We start from the raw sequence: 16,297 nt of genomic DNA on the forward strand, positions 1-16,297 counted from the left end.
TCCCCATCCTGACAGACTAGCATCTGTGAACAGCTGTATCTCCCTGGGAAGGTAGTAAATCTTCCCTTGGTGAAGACTGGGATCCCTGGTCCACCGCTTTAGGGATTTGCTTGACTGCTAAGGAGACTTGGATCTGTGGGTTCTGTTTTTCCATGATCTGGTATTGATGGAGACAGAGCAAGCTTTGTAAAGGTCTCGTATGTAGTCTGCCCCACTGGACTGCGTCGATGTTCCAAGATGAGTAGACCCACCGACTTGGTTAAAGTCAATAATGGAGAGTAAACACTCTGGACGACCAGATCCATGAGCGGCTTGGTTTTCTGAATCTTGTCATTTGCTCCAACCATTGTGTTGGTTCTAGAGAGCTCTTGGATAGATTTATAAGAAAACCATGTTCTTGTAGACCAGGGGTGGCCAACAGTAGCTCTCCAGATTTTTTTTGCCTACAACTTCCATCAGCCCCAACCAGCATGGCCAATGGCTGGGGCTGATGGGAGTTGTAGGCAAAAAACATCTGGAGAGCTACCGTTGGCCACCCCTGCTGTAGACAATGGATAGTTGTCTGAACATCCGACAGAGCTTTCTGTTTGGACAATGCTCTGATTCAAAGATCGTCCAGGTATGGATGGACATGAACCTCCTGTTGTCTGAGATGGGCCACAACGTTCACCATCACCTTCGTGAAGACTCTGGGGGCTGTGGCTAAGCCAAAGGTGAGTGCCCTGAATTGAAAATGTCTGTGTCCCACACAGAATCGAAGGAAACGCCGATGGGATGAAAGGATCGGGATATGCAGGCATGCTTCCGTGAGATTCAGTGATGTGAAGAACTCCCCTGGTTGTAGAGCCTCTGTGATTGCCTTGAGAGTCTCCATACGAAAGTGCTGGAGATGAATGAATCTGTTGAGAAACTCTAGGTCAAGTATTGCTCTCCAGTCTCCATTCTTCCTGGGAACAGTGAAGAAGATTGAGTACACGCCCCAACCCATCTGGTCTGTTGACACAGATTTTATGGCATTGATTTCGAGAAGATGTGCTATGGCTTTGTTTGTGATTGATCTTTTTGCAGAGTTCTTTCGAATCGGGGACACTAGGAAACGTTCCGGTGGGGTGTTTTTGAATTCTATTGCATAACTGCATGGTACGATCTCTAATGTCCAGCAGTCTGCCTGGGAAGCCTCCCAGGCGTCTTGAAAGTTATGTAGTCTTCCCCCCACCGGAACTGAAGTCCAGTCACGCCTTGCACTTTGGTTCCCGGTCCTGCTTGTCCATACAGTCTGAGTTCTATTTGGAGAATCTGGAATTATTGAATCCTTTTCTGAAGGACTGCCTTGGTTGATTCCAGGACAATCTTTTGTTGTCTGGCTTAGATCTGGCCAAGGTGTGTGAAGAACGAAAGGGCTGAGAAGAAAAACCTCTTCTATCAGGTCTCCGAATGTTCTTTGGCATGGCTTTCTTTTTGTCCTTAGTCTCCACTATAATCTTGTCTAAGGCACTACCAAAGAGCTTTTCCCCTTGAAACGGATAAGAAATCACAATATGTTTGGAGTGATTGTCTGCAGGCCATGCTCTCAGCCAGATGCCTCTTCTGGCTACGGCCCTGAAGCCAAACCTCCGGAGCAAAAGGTGACCACGTCTAGAGATGCATCGGTCGAGAATTCAGCTGCTTTAAGCAGCCTAGTGGTTCCATCAAGTAGCTTCTTGTTATTTTCCAGCAATAGCTGGGTGAGTCTCCTAGCCCAGACTATAGCTGCTCTAGATACAATAGAGGATGCTGTACACGCCTTTATTGCCATGGCTACTGCCTCATGTGACCTCTTTAATGCCAGATCAATTTTCTTGTCCCAGTTGTCCCAGATGGAGCCATGACCGTCTTCTGACACCAACCCTGGGTTCTGAAGTGCCGTCACCAGGGCGTCCACTACTGGAACCTGTAACATCTTGTTTGCAAAAACAGGTAAGTTATATAGTTTTTTCACAAAACCAGGGAATTGACGATTGGAGTTAGGTTTTCCCCACTCGGCTTTGAGTTGTCTTTCAAAGAATTGTAGAAATGGAAAGACCTTAGCAGTTGTGTGTGAACCTGGAAAGAACTCCCTATCCCCAGTAGTTTTATTTCTGGGATTGGTATCAGTACTGGTATTCTCTTCCTCAGAGGAAGAATCCTGGAGTCCCAGTGCTGCCATGACTCTGATTAACAAATATTGGTAATCATCAGCTTTAAAGCAACAAACGGACTGTTCAGGAACACAGACATCCTCCACCTCCTCATCTGAGATAAAGCTCTCTTGATCTTTTGGCTGTGACTCCACATCTGAGTGAGCCTCTTCTGAGTCTTCCTTTGGTATTCTAGAGCCAGTAACCCGCTTTCTGGCTGCCTTTGTTGGCCAACTGCTATCTCTGGGCAGATTTTGTTCTGGGCGACATGGAGGAGGAGGAGGGGAAGGAGATCTGGACCCCACTGATCCCATGCCCATAGCCCCCTATTGGCAAGCATTAAATATTTCGGCCCAAATAGTTTGCTGGAGCATAACCATAAACTCGTTAGAAAAGGGCCCCTGGAGGTTGGGTACATTACCACACCGTTGCAGCAGGGCTGGGTCTGTAGCAGAGGCTTGATCCAACAGGGGCTGGCCTCCTAGAGTGGCTCCCAACTGGAGATTGGCAACCAGTGAATGAGGTGCGGCAGATGACTCATGGTGCCGATCGGGTGTTGTTCGCGCAAAAAAACTGCCATTGAAATGGCTGCTGCCAGTCACAACCCTCTGGTGAGGAGGAGCTTTGAACGCGTCCGTTGCTGCCCCTGGACGCTTCTGCCCGTGGTGACTGGAGTCACTAGAGCAGGAAACGTTGCCAGGAACCACAGCAAGCTGAAAAGACATGCCGGTACTGGATTCTTTTCCCGTGGCGCCGGATTGAGGGCCGGAGAAAGACGTGTCATCCCTGAAGCTTTCCATCTGCCGCTTCTTGCAACGCACAGCAAAAAACAGCCGCTTTGAAGTAGCCGCGGCAGCATCTCTCCCTCGCTGATTGCGAGGGTGTGGGGGGAGTTGAAGAGAAGGAAAAAACAGCCGTAGAAAACTAAAGCTTAGGAAAGGTGTTGAAAAAGGATAAGTAGGGGTAAGGTTGGAAGAGTGAAGAATTAAATAAGAAATAAAGGTAAGGTGATTTAATATCTTTTGGAGCTAATCCAACTAGTTGCTCTCCCTTTCGAGGTAGGAAAGAAACTGAGGAGATGGGTGTTCCAGGGTCATGGGAAGAAAAAGAAGAATAATTCTATTTCCTGCCTCCCTGACAAAATGGTGGGAAGCACCCAAGATGGCCTCTGACTCAGAGGGAGAACTTTCAGTGGCTCAAGGTCACCCAGCAGGTTTCATGTGGAAGAGTGGGGAATCAAACCTGGTTCTCCAGATTAGAGTCCATTGTTCTTAATCACTGGCTCTCCACAGCTCTATATGATGAAAAGTCAAAGCAGCAAAACACTGAAGACACAATTCTTCCTATAATTTACATTTTATCTGATAGATAAATCTATCGTAAATTGTAGCTACAGCAGAAATTATTCTTAACTTCGTTCTTGTAGAGCAACTGGGTCAAAGAAATTTTACAATGTATACATAATCTGATCCGCCTATGCTTTAAGATTCTGTGTAGCACCAATATTTTGTTGTAAATTGTTTGTTTTATCGTTTTATACTGTAATTGAGATTGTTGGTTTTATTATGACTGTTAGCCTCCATGAGTCCATTTTGGAATGGGCAGGATATAAATCAAAGGTAAATAAAATAAAATAAACATGGCGGAGAAAACTAGATGGGAGAAGCTGCGTATCACAGAATATTCCAGAAGACAAAATATACTTGCAGAATCCATGTTAAGACCCCCCCCCAAGTGGGACTGAATACACTTTTTGTGTTAATTATGTCTGCAAAAGCAGATCAAAGTAAAGACAAAGAATAATTATTGGAGGGATTCTGTTGATGTAGCCCAATCACCTGCTCTCAATTATGATCTTCCACACAATATTTCCTAGGGTTTAACTCACACAAACCATCCTACAATGTGCACAGGGCACAGAGGTGCCAATAAGGCATACCTCTCCAAAGTTGCTGTGGTACGGATAGCTCCAAATGACTCCAGCAAGCAAGACAAGCCATAAAGGAAAGCTACTCTTCCCTTTAGTCAATCTGGCCTGTGGGACAACTGTGATATGTTGACCCTCTCAGCAACCCTCAACCACAGAAGGCTGCTATACAGTATACACAATTCCCTTCACCATGCAACAATATTGGCTGAGTTTTCTTCCCATGTTAAATATAAACACCTGACAGATGAGCAAGTACATTTTTAAGGACTGTTCAGCGTAACAGGCTCCATTTTGTCCTCCCCCACAGACAAAGCTTGTGTAAACCAGAGACAGTTCATGACTTCAGTAATAGCTACATGTCAGTATCTTCAATGGTATGTTCATGACATGAGCTACTCCCTAATAATCTGGCAATTCTAGTTAGGGATTTCACACCCTTTTAAAAGGTTGATATTCTATTGTCTGTTTGTTGCCTGCCCACATTTTACCTTAATTAACTGGGGGGAAAGGTAACTTGCCAACAAAATAGTTTTTGTGAAGTGCCTCAGTCCAGGTTCTTTGGCACCTGAAGAGCTTGATACAACTGGCCCTTTGTCTGGTATTTGTTGTTTTTCTTACAGTAATACCTAACTCTGTGAGTTCAGCTGTGCCAAAAATAGAATACAAACTACAGTGAGCTGTCCTAGTCTCAAACAATCTGAGTAGACAAGGAAGCTCTATTACCACATAGGTGAAGAAATGAAGCATGGAGTGGTATGACTTGCAATGAGGAAATCTGTCACTGATTAATAAACTACATTTAATGATTTTACTACACCAGCTCAACAACTTCCTTGAGACTGGCTGCACTTATTATTTATGCAGCACTATCATACATTGTGCTTTACAGAATTACATGGGCAAAAGCTGAGCTCCTTCCGCCTAAGGAACTTACAATTTAAAATGAGATAAAGGGCAAAATAGAGCGAGACACAAGGATAGAGAGCGATAAATGTGAGCAAATCAGAAGGATATAAGGAGCAATTTGAAGGAAGCTGCCGAGATATCACCAAGGCCATAGTTAAGGAGGGAGACCCATGCAAAGGAGAATAATTCTGGTTAGACAAGAGTGGCAGAATTGGAGGAACAGAGGCAACAGGCAGGAAACATAACAAGAAATAATAGCCAAAAGATCAGATGGAGTGATGCAATAAAAAGGTTGAAAGGAAAGGTAAGTCATTTGTGCTGGATACAGAAGGGGAATGAAAGTCAGTGCAAAGATCTGAGTAGGGGCATCACAACTCACATGAAGTTTTTTATCAAACCCTTTTTCTCCATTTATACTGCTCAACTGCCTTCTTTGGAGGTCTGCCAGAGCTGAAGCCTGTTCCATGTGCAATTCAACATATTTTTATTTACATCAATGTTTGATGGTTTTGAATAATGGAGAATTGCTCGTTTTCTTTTTAAAATTAAGTTCCAATATACATATGGCAGGGGTGGCCAACGGTAGCTCTCCAGATGTTTTTGCCTATAACTCCCATCAGTCCAAGTCACTGGCCATGCTGGCTGGAGCTGATGGGAGTTGTAGGCAAAAAACATCTGGAGAGCTACTGTTGGCCACCCCTGACATATGGAAATGCTATAAGCCAATCAAGGGACACCGGATGGAGTTGAGAAAATTTAAAATGCAATAAAACTGTCCAAATATAACTGTACACTGGTCTGACTCCTCCAGTTAATGACACTTCACTGGGCAAGAGCCTGACACTCTGCAAAGGGCTGGTGCTGCTCCAACAACAGGCCAACTGTACAAGAGCATTTGCACTCTTAACCAGAGGCAGGGAGGTCTATTGTATTAGCCCTGACCTGACTTAGCAAGAAGCAGCAAAACATTATACATGCTTCTGTAACGTCTCATCTTTGGCTGACAGTATCTGCTACTCTGGCACATGTGTGAGATTATTTGATTTATTATCCTTATTTACAGTAAAGCCCACCTTTCTCACTAAGACTCAAAGCAGATTACAAAGTGTAAATTGATAACTTTAAATGATTTAGAATATAATTTGCTTTTAGCTGAAGTTCTAGACAGAATTATCACAACACAATGCTTAAATTTTTAACATATTTAGAACTGCTTTTACCCTTTTCTGCAAAAAAGCAGAAGCTGAGCATGTACAAACAGTAGTCTCAAAAGGAGGGCTGTCAGCCATTTCTTGTTAACAGTGAGCTCCTATGCAAAAATAATATGTGCACTCAGTGCTACAGAAACATCAATTGAAATGTAGCAACTGACTGGCTGCTTCAAAAGCCAAAGAGAATATGGAACTGTTGTCCAAAGTGGGTAGTCTCATGCGGTGAATAAAGAACCAACAATGCTTTAAGTTTCTACTGCTCTGTATCTTTTGTGAACACCCATTTCAGTCAACACTGTTTGATCCTCCCAGCTAGTACGCAAAAGCAAAATTCAGGAGCACAGAAAAAAAACGTTTCTTTTTCTCCTGACAAGGCAGTGTTGAAAGCTCTATCAAGTCAGCAATTTGACAGACAACAGAACAGGAATATCAAGAAACACATGAAGAGTCTTGCTTTTATAAATCTACAATGAATCTTCATTGGCATTCATTAAAACAAAGAACACAGTCAACAAGTTTAAATGAATATTGATTTCTCCCCCAATTAAGCAACACTGAAATAGTTTTCCGAAGCTATTCTCTGCTCTCTGGTGTTTGTGATAAAAAGGCCTGATCCTAAAAAATGTTTACTTGAATTCAATGGGATTTATGTCCAAGTAAACATGCTCAGGATTATGGTATTAGTGATCTTCTTTATGGTTGGCCACTGTGTGAAACAGGATGCTGGGCTACATGGACCATTGGTCTGATCCAGCACAGCTGCTCTTCTATTCTTAACTTCTTATTTGAGAAAGGAGGGGGGGCAGAGAGAAATCCAAACTAAGTAGCGATGGTAGTTTTAACTTTTGCTTTAGTCACAATGTTTAGGATTAAATGCTAGTCTTTTTCTCTCCTTAAATAGCTCTATGTAACTTTGGTTTGTCTACAGACTGAGTTTTACATATGCTCTGGGGAAAGCATTTGCCATGACTCTTATTCACACCTCATTTAGAATCTTGTACCATTCAAGTTTTTAAAAACACATTTATGTAAGTCTCAACAAACTTCTAAATACTGTCAAAGCAAGAATTGCAAATTTCATTTTAAATTTCACATTACCACTTGTTCTACTTCACTTTACAGTCAGGCTACCATGTGCATGTATGTCACATTTCAGATGGATTCAGTTTTCATTTTTCTGCTACAGGAATACGTCTGCATTAATCTCATGATGCCTCAACCCAGATAGCCCAGGCTAGCCTGATCTATCTCATCAGATCCTGGAACCTAAGCAGGGTCAACAGAGGTTAGTACTTGGATAAGAGACCATCAAGGAAATACGCAGAAACGGGCTGTAGCAAACCACCACAGTTTGTCTCTTGCCATAAAAATTCTATGGGGGTTACCATAAATTGGCTGTGACCTGAAAGCACTTTCAACCACCACCAGTCTCATGACTGTTTGAATGGTCTTAAAAATAGCACTCCATTAATATGTACTTCATAGTCAAGATCCACCTTTAAATTCCTATCAGCCAACACAAGTTTTTGCTACATTAAACTCCAGTCAGACCTGAAGAACCAACACAAGCTAACAGAGAAAGCAGTGAATTCTATCCCACCTCATACAGCAAACAGAACTGCTGGACAGGTTCCAAGCAAGGGCTTTGTGAAAGTATGCTTACAACATAGCTTGAAGGTGACAGGTACCACTAAAGATTAAAGGCCAGCTCCAACATTGTAGTCTGATCCAGGAAATACAGCAGCAGCATGAAGAATATGACACAGCTTCTCTTTCTGGCCATACATACTCCCTTCTCAGGTATTTCTGCCCACATTTAATGCCTCCTCTCCCTACAAAGGTGTCAGCACAATTGGAGCCTCCATATTTCCTCACTACTCTACAAGATTCCATCATTAAAATACTTTTGTGAGGTGATCCCAGAGGCTTCTCTAAAAAAATCTGGCAGAATGTTGGTACATAGTCAAGAAACATCTGCCAATAACCATTCAAATACAGCTTTTCAAATATATCCATGTAGAATGCATTGTATTTCAATTATGTCTTAAGCTACAATGCAGGTCTTCTAACATAAAGATTAATACACAAGGAGACAGTGCAGTTTCATCAGCACAAAGCTAAACAAATCTGTTCAAGTTAGAAAGTTAAAGATGCAGCTGTACCTGTACACTGAACTCCTCATTAATTTATCACTGAACAATATACTACATGATTCCAGACAAGTTCCTTTGGTTGATCTTGCTTTACACAGCAAAACCACTTTGAGGCTAGCATTTCCTTGCAAATGTGTAAGTGCTGCTGTAAAATCAGAGCTTTTAAATAGAAAAGGCCCAGCAGGAACTCATTTGCATATTAGGTCACACACCCCAATGCCAAGCCAGTCGGAACTGCATTCCTGCTCCAAAAAAGCCCTGGGTAAAAATATGTTCGACTTTCCATGAAGCAAGGTCACATGTAGTACAGGCTTCCTAAGGATTACAATAGAATTCTTTTAGATCAGACATAATTATTTTAGATTAACTTCAGCACATACCTTCCAACAGCATGCAGAGGAATAACAGTACAGTGTGATAGTGTGCAAGCTACTTTAAAAGCCTCTGTTTGTATGTCTTTCTAAATCCCTTGGAAATATTAACACTAATCTTTAAACATTAGAGAAGGAGGAAAAGTGGCATGATACAGCCCAATCTTGTCAAGTCTCGGAAGCTAAGCAGGGTCAGTACTCAGAAGAGAGACCACCAAGGAAAACTCTGCAGAGGAAGGCAACAGCAAACCACCTCTGCCTCTCACTTCCCTTGAAAGCCTCTTATGGGGTTGCCATAAGTTGTCTGCGACTTAATGCACTATACACATAGCTCAGAAATAACATTTATGCTGAAATGAGTTGTCTTCATGCCTCCTTGATGGATTTCTGGAAGCATCAGGCTGGCTACTTTTGGAAATAGGATTCTGGACTAGCTGGGACCTTGATCTGGTCCAACCGAGGATTCTTCCTGAAGAGCATACATAAAACATTGCTGATTCTTGTTCATTCAAATTATTTGGGAGGCTAATCATTTAGAGAACACATTAAAATTTGTTATACAGTTAATGACCTGCACAGAATACCAATTTGTTCCATGTTCTAATTTCTTTAAAGAAATCCACTATAACTATTGAGGAACACTCTGTTTAAACTTAGGTCAGTTTATGCTTATCGAAATAAAGGCATGTACATTTTGACAGCATCCAAAATGAGCTACTACCTCTTACAACAACAAAATTGGCTTTAATAATGGCAAAAATTAAAAGAGAACAAATCCAGTTGTATCTTAATCCTTTAACAACCACTTTCTTAAACAAGAGCTAAAAGGAAAAAGATAAAGGAGAAGGTATGTGAAATAATTCCTCTCTGCTTCCAGTTCTTATAAGACTTTTTGGTTTGTACTGTCTTAACTAAAAAAAGTAGTATCTAAAGAACACACTATTCTCTGAATCAGTGTAGCTGAATTAATGGAAAAATACATTAATTCTGCATCTATAAAGGGATATAGGTTAAATTAAAGGAACCGTGCTATTACTATCTCAATAGAATACAGTGCTTTAAACAACCGCAAAGCTCTTAGAATACAGAACAGACCAAGGATAACCAAAATAAAAAAAGAAAAGAAATGGAGAATTAGATTTTTGGATTTGGAAAGGTAAAATGATTTTTGAGTGAGTTTATAACCTCAGGTTTGCAACATTTGGGGTTTTTTGTGGGGGAGGGGGTGAGAGCCTGAAGGTACTCTTTGGTACATTTACATACCAACAAACCAAGAGAAGGGAACATTAAAAGAGGTTTTAACATCTTTCCTGATTTAATTTATTCCTACCCAGGCATTAAATTGTATTTACATTGTTTTTAATTGCAATATTTGTATGCTGCCCTGGAGGCTCAATTTTAGGTCTAACAGAAGGATTTTTTCAAATTAAAAAATCCTGTATCTGATGTGCATTAACAAAAATAGGGGACAGAGAGAGAAAATGAGTAAAGCAAATATATATAATTCAAGCAACAAAATAATCAAAGTTCCAACTCTCCAAACTGGTGACGATGGTTTGAAAAAAACTGCAGGCACCCAACTACTGGTGTGTCAGAAAGTGACAGCCAGCTAGGTAGGCCTTCTAGTTAGCGCAAACAATTTACTAACTCTCCCCAGGGACCCACAGTCTCTGATCAACTACTCTTGCATTTAATCCCATCCTAAACCTATATCTCTCTTCTCTCTATCCCGTCTATATTCCTACATTTTCAAGACAAAAAAGAAAACTGAACCAAACATTGTGAAAATTCAGATGTTGCAGATCATATGAGCAGAGGGCCATTAGAAGCCAAAATGATTCAACATGAACAAATCAAGCAAAAACAAGGAAATAAATACACACTTAATAACATAAAAATTATAAAGCTCCTTGAATAAAGCTGTGTCCCCAACTATGGAATTCTGCCATGCAGTTCAGCTGTTGTCACATTTTAATTTTTTTGTTGCTGCCCTGCTTGAGAGATTCCCCTGAGTCCCTTCTAAGAAATTATATTCTCTCACTGTATGCATCACCAGTTCCTGTGTCACTTAAACCAGGTCTTTCATGATTAGTTACAATTTCTGTACTTTTGTGTGTACTGCTAGAATTCATGCTTAAGCTCTGCACACAGGGCATGGTCACTATACACAAGTTGTCTCTCATCGCTTTGGTGGCATACATGGAATGGAAACTAATCCTATGTGGAACACAACCATACCAAAACCATGCAAAAAGCAGCTGCTAAGACATTCACTAGTAGAGATAATCAACAGCCATTTTATACATATTTATTCTCCCCAACTGGAACCCAAAGCAGCTTACAGCATTCCCTTTTCCTTCATTTTATCCTCCAAACACCCTGTGAGGAAGGTTGGGCTGCAAGTGTGTGACTGGCTCAAGGTACTCAGCAAGCTTCTATGGCAGAGTAGGGATTCAAATCTCAGTCTTCCAGATCTTAGTCTGATGCTCCAACCATTACATACTGGTTCAAAAAAATGGAAGCAGATTATATCACTTATGCGAATGTCTTCACAACATGTTTAGATAGGACAAAACACACAGTACCAAGAACCAATAACTATAGCTAGTAAATTGTTTTCAGGACAGATCCAGACAGTGTTTAGCAAATATATTGCGGATAAAATAGTGAATAATTTATCCCCTTCACTAGGAAGGCAAGAGTCTTATTTTTTGGACACCATGACTTACAAAAATGTTTTTATCCCTTTTCTCTAAATAATTAAAAACAAGATGGTCAGAATACTGCATTTGACTGTGGGAGATCCAGGTTTAGATTCCTGCTCTGCTTGATGCACATTGTTCGGCTCTGGACAAGTCACTCAGTTTAATGTACCTCATATTGTGTTTGCGTGGACTAAAGAACTGACAAGGAGACACTGGCAAGATTTACACACAGTGATAAACCAAGGTTTGTTGTTAGAGGGAAAAAGCCTGTGATAGGTTTGGGCTCATGAATTCCTTCTCCCTCACACATGGCTAGAAAACAGATAACTTCACAGCAAACTGTGTTTTCCTCTCTGTCAAAACTAGGATTTCAAACTAGTTGAAAGAGAAAGCAGCAATGTTTAATTTCCTAACCACACATTTGGGGGGAGGACAAATAAAGGATTCCACAGGTTCCTTCTCAAAATAAAGGTTTTACCACACTGCTACAGTGTAAGCCCTGAGATGGTAAGAAAGCATGGAAATATGAAATAAGGCAAACTATGTTAAACATTTAAGAAGAAGCTACTAAAATATACAATTATACTATTTGCATGAATACATTTCAAATTCAAGTAACCTTTCCACAGCTCTGCTATGAATGCTTTAAACTGGTAAATTTCCAAACTTCCAATACACTTCAGAATTACTTGCTATAATGTAAGGCAGGGGTGTCAAACGTGCAACCCTGGGTCCAGATCAGGCCCCCAGAGGGTTCCTATTAGGCCCGCAAGCAAGTCTGCTTCCTTCTCCCTCTCTTGCTTCCTTCTGTGTCACAGCTTGCTTTGCCAGGCTTGATCAATCACACAGGAGCTACAGAGCAAGCCTGTATTTTCTCCACTGACTGAGGCTCTTCCCTTGGGGAAGAAGGGAGGCTTGCTTTGCCAGGCTCTCTCAATTGCATAGCAGAGCTACTGAGCCAAGCCTCTTTTCCTTTTATTGGCTGAGGCTCTGCTCCCTCCTAATCCCCTGGGGAGGGAAAGAGCCAAAGCTTCCTTTGTCCAATTCCCTCAATCACACGGGAGAGATACAAAATCTTTAATTGTGTTTGTCTGTGTCCTTTTATAAAGTGTATATCTCCGTTACCTGGCATTACATTTTATGACACAGATCGCCTGGCCCAACAAAGTCTCATTTATGTCAGCTCCGACCCTCATAACAAATTAATCTGACACCCTTGATCAGTGTTCCCTCTAAGTTGAGTTAGCATCAGCTAGCTCACAGATTTTTAGCCTTCAGCTCACACATTTTTGTCTTCGCTCAGGAAAATTGACCCCAGAGCACACAATAATTTATGCTGTAGCTCACAACTTTAAGACCAGTAGCTCACAAAGTAGAATTTTTGCTCACAAGACTGCAGCTTAGAGGGAACATTGTCCCTGAGATAAGGCTTAATGTGAACTCTGAAGCCCTGATTCACAATCAAGATGCTTCCTACATTTTGCAGGATATACTGCTTTCAGTACAATCAGGAACTGATTTCCTTTTCTGTCTCATCATTGACAGCAGTTGTGACAACACAGGTGCTGGGTGACACACAGAATGTATGTAGAATAAAAATATTCCCACTCCTATTACAAAAAAATATTTAAGAAAACACACACACACACACAGAGTAAGCTGCATTTAAAAGTCAGACAAAGTTACAGTGTGATATTAAATGTTCAAAATAATTATTTGCACTGAAATTTTGAAAACTATGCTTTGTGGGAAATTTGATAAGTCTGAGCTCGCATAAATTCTACTGAAGATCAGAAACAATTTGTTTTGAGAAAATACCAAATACAAGAGCACACAGTGCTATAAGCTGTTCCAAAGAGCTTGTGTGCATACTTTCAGATTAATTTTTGTTGACCAGCTCCTTGGTGCACGTGACAGAATTAGAGAAAAATTAAAGTAACTGGAGGGTAACATATTGGATTCAGAAGATAAACCCAAGTAGAATCAGAAGCTTTTGATCCATAGACAGAGCTAGATGTAAATTGATCAAGGAAGAAAAAATCTCAGGGAAGTCTTTGTGCTCTCTTTTTTAAAAAAGAGCTTAATGCCATTACATATGTGCCAAACGGATTAGCAAATCACTGAAAAAATAAAGCCCCTACCCCCCCCCCCGGAAAAGATTCAGAGACTAGCTGTGAGTAAGATCTGAAACAGCCAAAATGAAAAACATTTCCCTTCTTTAAATCCATCTACATGTTTTCTTCAGCTACGTTTGAACCACTACAGTGTTCTATGATGACCCACACAGAATTCTGTAGCACTATATTACCCAAACAAAACTCCAAAACCCCTTTCCAACTGGGACTCCATCTAACAATGAAAACTGGAGTCTGTGTTTAATACCAAAGCAACAGCACCCATTGTATTAATAACAACATTGTTTCCATGCTGCAGCAAACTGATCACACACGTACATCATAGAAACACTGGCAATATCTTGCAATCCCTTCCACAGCTCATAACAAAATACAGCACCCCCTTTAAAAGAACAACTCTGGAATAGAGAATACGTGAGTCAAAGGACAAAATAGAGTAAACTGCTGCAAAATGAACTACTAGTAACTGCATTAAGACATTCTGGGGTTGTCTAGAGTTTTAACACAAATAATCCTACAAGTTCATTAAGGGAAAAAAGGCAATTTGAGCCTTCAAAAACAGATACTCCAGAGTCAACCACTTCTCCTAAGGTAGACACAGACACCTAGGATGCAAACTGCAGAATATCAGCAGCTTCACATTCTTACCCCAAATCCTCACTTCAACAGTGACCTGTGCCCTTTAGCCACTTCTTTGCACACACAGTTCAGCAAGTTAAAAGTGGTGAAAAGGTGGAGATCTTTCTCAAGTATCTAAAATCTGAACTTTTGTCCAAAGTTAAATTTCAAAAATAACTTTAAAGCAGGTCCAGCCCCCACTTCTGTCAGGTGTGACTTACTTGATACAGCATACATCAATTCTTAGAGATCATATTTTAACACCGATGGAGCTGAACAGAAAAACTTCTCAGCCAGTGTTTAATAAAGGTTGACATATCAAGTTCTTACAATGACAGCAAGCTATAAACCCTTGGTATAATTTTCCAAATGCCACCAAGTGTGCCTTCTCACCAGAGCCCACAGAATTCTCACCTGCATGCCAGGCACCTGCACTGCTACTGGGGAATGGGCCATGGTGGCCTCAATCCCACCTCCCCTTTTGTGTTTGTTTTCTTTCCTCTTCCTCCCGCTGCTGAAGTTGCTTTAGGGAAAAGCACACCAGGAGGGCTTCAGGGAGACCTGCAAGGGCAAGGGGGAGAGTCAAGAAGAAAAAAGAAATCCTGTATCAAACACTGGGGTAGATGGGAAGACAGGAGAAATCCTGCAGTCCCCCCACCACTCCCTCCAAACATCCGGATCCCTCCTTCACCCTCCTGCCCTTTAGCTTCAGTCCACAAGCACAAGACATTCTTCTAATAGCCCATACAAATCAACTTATATCCTCCCTTAACTCCACCAGTCCTTCTGGCCGCTTTAGCCTCCTGCCTCGGACACAAGCCAGTTTTCCCCTCAACCCCTCCACCCCCATTACCTCTACCCACTCTGGCCTATACAGCCCTAGGTTTCCACAAACCCCTCTTAGTCCCACGTCCTCTCCCTTCCCCTGTACCACTATTCACACGCATTCTCCCCACCACCACCAGGCCTCACCCGAAGGGCTTTTTCGGAAGAGGTGCAAAGAAATGAAGCAGAAGCTCGTAAAAGACATCTCCTTCCCACTTACCTCAACCCAATTTTCCCCCAACAGCGACGGCCGGTGAATCTCTCTTCCTCGCCCTCCTTCTCTCCTCGCTGGGGCCGGGCTAGCGGCGCCCAGGCATCGGTGGTTGTGCTGCCGCAGCTGCTGCGAGTAAGGTCGGCGCGGCCTGCCCGGCGTCGGCTCCTCCTCCTCTGCCGCAGCCCATGACCCGCTTCCTCCCCGGGAGGCCCGGCGAGGAAGCGGGGAGAGAAGGAACGAGGACCGCCGGCGCAGCGGCGCGCAGAAGGGGACGAAAGCGGCAGAAGCTGTGGCGAAGGCCTGACCAGGAGAGCGGGCTGGGTCTGCGCGGGATCGCACCAGCGGGAGGAGGGCTCTGCGGCTGTGTTGCAAAAAGGGCGAGAGAGCGAGAGAAGATGACCGCGTGAACAAGGAAGAGGGATGCTGCTGCTGCTGCCGCCGCTACTACAGGGCCTTCTCGCTTTTTCCCGGCCGTCGTCCGGACCCCAGTCTCTTCCTCCGGCCTGGCGGAGCGCAAACACTGCCGCCGCCGCTCCTCCTCAGCAGCGTCACCCTTTGCCCGCCTATGGGGAGGGGACACCAGCGGGGGAGGGGAAAGAGGGAAAAAGGGGTGGGGTTATGGGGAGGGAGAAGTTAAGCTGAAGGGAATTTGGGCCCTGAAGCGGGGAGCTGAGGGAGAATGGGAGGCCAACAGGGGCCGGGGACAACGTTCCCATAAGCTGCAGAGTCTTGTGAGCAAAAATTCTACCTTGTGAGCTACTGTATAAATGATTATGATCTGGGGTCAATTTTCCTGAGCTGAGACAAAAATGTGTGAGCTGGAGGCTAAAAATCTGTGAGCTAGCTCACACTAACTCAGATTAGAGCAGGGTTTCCCAAACTTTTCTTTCCCGCGGCCGGTTATTTTTACACTTCTCTTTCATGGCCCATTAAAATTCAGGGGTGGAGCCAGGAGACAGGAATTATGTCATTTCCTGTGGTGTCACTTCCAGCTCAAGGACCAAGTGATGTCACTTCCAGGGCACACAACCAAAACTCCACCAAAACCAAAACTCTACCTTTTCCTGTGATGT

At 42.6% G+C, this 16,297-nt stretch overlaps 1 protein-coding gene across 1 annotated transcript in view; it reads right to left on the bottom strand.

Annotated features, from left to right (window-relative positions):
* Nucleotides 1–15,771, bottom strand: part of STK26 (serine/threonine kinase 26) — a 59,994-nt gene extending 44,223 nt beyond the window's left edge. The window contains exons 1-2 of the mRNA XM_060248932.1: nt 15,231–15,771; nt 14,600–14,746 (exon numbers count right to left, since the gene is read on the bottom strand). Of these exons, the coding sequence (XP_060104915.1) occupies nt 14,600–14,641 (42 nt within the window). The 5' untranslated portion in view covers nt 14,642–14,746; nt 15,231–15,771. The remainder of the gene's footprint in view (nt 1–14,599; nt 14,747–15,230) is intronic.
* Nucleotides 15,772–16,297: the final 526 nt, after the last annotated feature.

Source organism: Heteronotia binoei, chromosome 11 (assembly GCF_032191835.1).
Source record: "Heteronotia binoei isolate CCM8104 ecotype False Entrance Well chromosome 11, APGP_CSIRO_Hbin_v1, whole genome shotgun sequence".
Taxonomy (NCBI): domain Eukaryota; kingdom Metazoa; phylum Chordata; class Lepidosauria; order Squamata; family Gekkonidae; genus Heteronotia; species Heteronotia binoei.